Consider the following 6,000-nt stretch of genomic DNA (forward strand, 5'->3'; position numbering starts at 1 on the left):
CTTTTACCGAGTCAAATGGTGAATCAAAATCCTTTTCATAACATTTATAAGTATAATACAATTACAAATAAACATACATTTTGCAGGTGGTACGGCGTCGTGCGAACAACGCTCGCAGTGCAGCTCGCGCCTCATACCCGGCGGCTCGCAAAGCGCACGAGCACGCGCCCGCACGTGCGCTGCGGGATACACCTGCGTCCTCTACTGAGAGGATCTTGCATGGTAAGTGTTTTGGTTTTAATTTAAAAAAAATTAAGAGGGTCTCAATTTGATTGTTTTGTTTGTGGCTTTGTTACCTCAATTTTTTGAACTGGGTGAATCGATTTTTATATTTTTTTTTGACGTGACAACGTCCTATAATTCGATACAGCCGGCTGCACGCACGAAAAGACATGATTCATGCGGCGTTACCTCGCTCTGAGGCGTTCCATGTAAGGTTTGAAGTGCAAGCGAGAGCGCGGAACGAGCGACAAAGAAGCACAATCGGACGTTGTCACGTTCAACTATCGTCAGTAAACCGACTTTACAGACAACCAATTTTTTTTAACTTCAAGATATGAAGAGGGTCTCAATTTTATTGTTTTGTTTTTGGCTTTGTTATCCCAAATTTTTGAACTGGGTGAATCGATTTTGATATATATTTTTTTTTTATTTGAAATCTGGTACTAGCTATGGGAACAGCGTTTAAATGTGCTTTAGTTTCGCAATGTGGCTGTTTTTAGTTTTCTTTAAAAAAGTGTTGGGATTTGGGTTTAATTTGTAACTAAACTATTAAAATCTCCCATGCAAAATTATTGGAATTATTTTATCAGTAGTTGCGGTAAATTATGTTATGATCACGTCACTTGTGGAGCACATAACACTGGAACAAATTTAATATTCTTCTCACATTTCCTTTCCTACCAGGTTGCCTGGCGGAGATTTCTGTGTAGCAATAAGGCCGCCTATTGTGCAAAATTTTTGTACCTCATTAATTTGTACCATATTTCCTATATTGTTTTGTACAATGAAGTGTTATAAATAAATATGATTTCACAGACGAGTCGTCGGAGTGCGAGCGCTCGCACGCGCTGCCCGAGTGGATGGCGGTGGGCGAGAGCGTGCAGCTGCGGCTGAGCAGCTCCACGGGTGTGGTGGCGTACATCGGGCCCACGCACTTCGCCAACGGCACCTGGGTCGGCGTCGAGCTGGACGCGCCCACCGGTCAGTTCTACACACCATATAGTATAAAACTAAGTAGCTTTCCCTGTTCCCATGTCTCTGTGTATGCTTAAATCTTTAAAACTACGGTATTTTTAATAGATAGAGTGATTCAAGAGGAAGGTTTTAGTATATTATAGTTTATTAGGTTTTAGACAAAGCGGGCGAAGCCGCGGGCAGAAACCTATGTAATAATCACTCCTTGCTGATTTTGGCTACTGCGACGGTGAAGTATCGTCGATACGGCCGTTCAAGGCAAGACTTTTCATGCGCGCTCGCAAATAGCTGATATAGCTATTTAGCGAGAAACGTGCAGTTGGGTATTTCCTCAACGTTAAACAAATTTTAAGGATACAAGGTTTTATGTTGCAGTGAAAAGTTAAAGAACGAGTGCGAATTTTGCAAATATCGCACTTGTTTTAGTGCACATGTTGGCTATATCCGTTTTAATAGAATTGAAATTACTCTTTGTTCCACTAAATTTATGTTTACCCACGTGTATTTAATCTACTTATTATTATATTATTTTATCACAGGCAAGAACGACGGCTCAGTAGCGGGCATCCGCTACTTCGAGTGCCGGCCGCGGCACGGCATCTTCGTGCGCGGCGAAAAACTGACGCAAGATCGCCGCGGACGGTCCGCGCGAGCCTTCCGCAGCGCTGAGCTCACGCGTGCCACTAGCAAGGGTTAGTGCTGACACTTACACTTACACTTACACTTGCACTTAAAGACACACTTAAAATGGCACTAACTCTGTCCCAAACATTTATTTATTTAATTAGACTTCTTCTAGAATCTAGAAGTACTTTTGGATCGTCATAACATAGTTTTACCATTTACTTATTCATACTTACATTTGACTTAGAATGACACTCAAAGTTACTGTTGCATAAACACTTAGAGCGGAATTCACACTAATGATATTGTGCTCACACTTAAAGTTCAACTTACACTTACAGTTATGGACACAATTACAGAACTACTTACATTTATAGTAATATAAAACATTGACACTTAAAGTTACACTTACACATAACAATATCCGTGAATGACCTGACTGTTGTGTGTATAAACTATTATCTTTTTATTCCCGCAGGTGAAGGCCTACAGAACCTGCACAGGTCGCGGAGTCGCGGCGACAGTATAAACGCGGTCGGCACCAAGACCAGGAGCAAATAATCGCACGTCCACACTACGAGTCCAAGTCCTCTTTATGTTGCACTCTTGTAACGCTATGGTGCTTATATTGTGTATATTTTGTTCTCGTCGCGTGTAAAAGCAATAATTTACCCACGTTTCCGTTTCACATTCCCCGGGACGTTCGTAGGTCGGTGTGTATGGTGCGTCCACGTAGAGTTAAATCGTAAGGTTAACCTTTAGCTCTGTGGTGACGTACCATTGGAAGAAAACTATTTTCTCGCTTCGGTTGTCACGTGTGTAACCGATGGTCGAAGGAATTTTCACGTTTTCTACGCAGCTGTTCGATTTATTAGCGAAATATTTTTTTTTGTATTGTGTACGTTTACGTTTCGTTTTTATCATTGAAACGCGTTTGTAAATAAATTTGACATTCAATCGATTTATAATATAATTTTATTTTTTATTTTATCATTATTTTACTGTAAATACGTGGATGTTTGCGTGTGTTTTTATTGATAATAATTTAATGATTTAGAGACCAATGAATTGTTTGTGATCGACGGAAGGCGGATTGTTTGTATAGAATTTTTTACTGTATAGTTTGTGGTAGACGTTATCGTAAATTATTTATGTATTAGCTCATTGACTTGACGCTTTTTAAGGCACATTATACACTACATGTTTGGCATATAACAGAAAGTGTAATAAAGACACGTTTATACTGTACGCATAATGTTTTGACATATCTGCTGAAAATGAATCATGACGCGAAAAGTTCCTATGGTTTTGACTAAATTTCTGTTACCCCTGTTGGTGGATGGGACTTAGGCATTTTAATGCATTTAAAATAACCCCTATTTGCTCATATTGTGTTTTGGACACGTTTGCCACTCCATTGTGATAATTTCTTGCCACGTTCTTAATTTTTTTTAAACGAAATTTTTTCGGAATTGATTTTACCCTTTAATTTGTAACTTAAACGAAATCGTCCAATGTCACATCAACGTCCTTATAAAGACTTGTACTTAGTACACTATCGAGCCATCGCCACGGACTCTTTATAGCCAAAATATATCTCTCCATCTCCCGGCGCAAGTCACGAGCGACAATTTACTGCGAATTTTTGAATGTAATTTGACATTTGATATTTTATCTAAAGAATATACGCTGATACTGATCTTTTGCGTGTTTACGCTTCGATACTCTATTGTTTTGGAATCGTTCGCTCGTCACTTGCACCACACATATATCGATTAGGGTTGTGTAGTTAAAATTTTTGAGAATGTAAAAATTTAATGTTTGTAGACGTGTTTCAACGCGCTGTATATTGAATTCATGTTACAATTTAGTCCTCAGATCATTATATCCCTCCACGGAAACAATAATCGAAACTGTATAATGTTTTCTTTCGTGTGGTAGCCATTCTCGGTAGCTTAGGTTCGGGTGACCATCAGGCCGACATAGCAAGAGTAGTGAATGTATAACCAAGTGTATTAGGGTATGTCCACATCGACCCGCTTCGCGACCGAAGCGGTATAGTGTTAGATCACCTTATTGTATATTCCATCCTCTTAGTGATGTAATTGTTAAGTACACTTTATTGAGTACACAAATAGTGTTAATACGCCTCGTTATTTACTAGTGTTTTTAAAATTTCACTCTCAGCAAACATAGCCAGTCACTTGCCTACATTCCTCTACACGAAGTTGTAAAATATGACGATTAAGTAATAAATTAGAAAAAATATAAAAAAATATTCGCCTAACGTGCACCGGAGACTACAACGCAATTTTTCGTAGACTACGTGAACCTTGACTGACGTCGTATTTTTTCACAGATAATTATCACAAAGCTTACTAGACTGTTGTACTTAAACATTCCATTTTCAACATTTATTATCGGATTACACTAGTATTTATAAGTTAGATTTTTATAGACAGAGTGCGAATGATTTTGCATTTTTTACCGTAATCAGGCCTCAACTAGGACAGCTCAATGTGTAGTCGACTATAAAGAAAATGTTGAGTAAAGTCTTTTCAAATATTGTAGGATGTGTCTTTGAAACTCTCGATGTGCTTCTGTCCAGTAGTTGTGGTAGTACTCGGGCAACGAGGGGAGTGTACTGCGTCTATGACCTATCTTTAAAAACACCAATCGTGATTGAGATTACATTTTACCACAATAATGTTTATGTCCTAAGGCATAAGTACCATTTTGGATTGCAAGGAAGTATGTGTCTTGGGTTAAAGATGGGTTGTACAGGTATCGCGGTAGAGCTGAGATTACGATTAAAGCATTCGGAGTGTGCACTAGGGCTCCTAGGTTTAGGCTAATAGTGACCTTGACGTCTCTTAGGTCCTAATTTATTTTAATTAGAACTAAGCTGACAATGTGCTGTGCTTTCGTTTTAAATTATAGTTAAATTGAATTTTTTTTTTTGTTTTATAGTGTAATTTGTATTTATTGCAGTCAATTCATTGCATCGATATGAGCTTATAAATTTGTTGTATTATTTTCGTATATAATTATTTTTTAGTGTAGCTATGACGTTATGTATTGTGTTGCCAGTTTTAAAAATTGTGTAAAATAATGATTATTGATCACAAATGAAATGTATTTCGATTTTTTTTTATGTGATAAGCGATAGATTAGGCGGCTACTTGGTAGCATAGATGGTTGCGTAATATTCATTATTGTAAACAAATAAAGAGATTTTTAATATTTAAATACAGATAGTTCACTTCTAGTGGAAATATTTTTGCCAAGTAGCAAATTTGAGTCAACCATCGCTGTCATTATCAATAAATGTATTATAAAATTATTATTTTGATTTTTATTTGTTCTCCGATACTATACTTAGTTGTAGTGCATGTTAACAAAAGATCTGATATTAGATTAGATTTCAAATTATCTTCCTTTACTTATTAGATACCTACTTCGTTTAGTTAGGTAAAATTTCATTAGTTTTCATTATTATAATAATTTTTTTGACGTTATAATATAGAGAAGGTTTGTTATTTAGATAGGAAATCAACATCTATTGTATAATAATATATGACAGTATTCAGAAATACAAGTAAATGCGTATAGCAGCTATTCCTATTACGTTATATTGAAGTTTTTAAACTTTTTAAATACCTAATCAAGTGTCATACATTAAGCAAGTACATGAATCAAAGTCAAATCTATACTAATATTTTAAAGCTGGAGAGTTTGTTTGTTTGAACGCGCTAATCTCAGGAACTACTGATCCGATTTGAAAAATTATTTCGGTGTTAGATAGCCCATTTATTGAGGAAGGTTATAGGGTATGTATCATCACGCTAAGACCAACAGGAGCGGAGCAATGCGGGTGAAACCGCGGGGAACAGCTAGTTATTTTTATAACAAAGAACGAATCTAATATTTTTTTACATTAGGTATACAAATATGCGTACCTACTATTAGATAATCTGTCCTATATTATATTTAGCGAAAATCGTATAGAAAACATTCAAATGGAAGCAAATTTATCACAATTTTTTGCACGTGAACATTCAATGTAAATAATTGTAATAAAGACTAGGTCTCTATAAATGTATAAATTCCAACAATATTACAGTACAACATTGTAAATAATAACAACACGTGAACGTTTTATGTAACATATTTTCAAGT

General features: G+C 36.4%; 1 protein-coding gene across 14 annotated transcripts in view; it reads left to right on the forward strand.

Moving 5' to 3' along the window:
- The window catches only part of LOC123694173 (kinesin-like protein KIF13A), a 112,754-nt gene extending 108,237 nt beyond the window's left edge, over positions 1-4,517 (forward strand). For all 14 annotated transcript variants that reach the window (XM_045639520.1, XM_045639552.1, XM_045639544.1 and 11 more), the window contains 4 exons: positions 87-222; positions 1,039-1,203; positions 1,737-1,889; positions 2,300-4,517. In XM_045639520.1, the coding sequence (XP_045495476.1) occupies positions 87-222; positions 1,039-1,203; positions 1,737-1,889; positions 2,300-2,382 (537 nt within the window). In that variant the 3' untranslated portion in view covers positions 2,383-4,517. The remainder of the gene's footprint in view (positions 1-86; positions 223-1,038; positions 1,204-1,736; positions 1,890-2,299) is intronic.
- The last annotated feature ends 1,483 nt before the right edge of the window (positions 4,518-6,000 follow it).

The sequence above is a fragment of the Colias croceus genome, chromosome 1 (assembly GCF_905220415.1).
Source record: "Colias croceus chromosome 1, ilColCroc2.1".
In the NCBI taxonomy this organism is placed as follows: domain Eukaryota; kingdom Metazoa; phylum Arthropoda; class Insecta; order Lepidoptera; family Pieridae; genus Colias; species Colias croceus.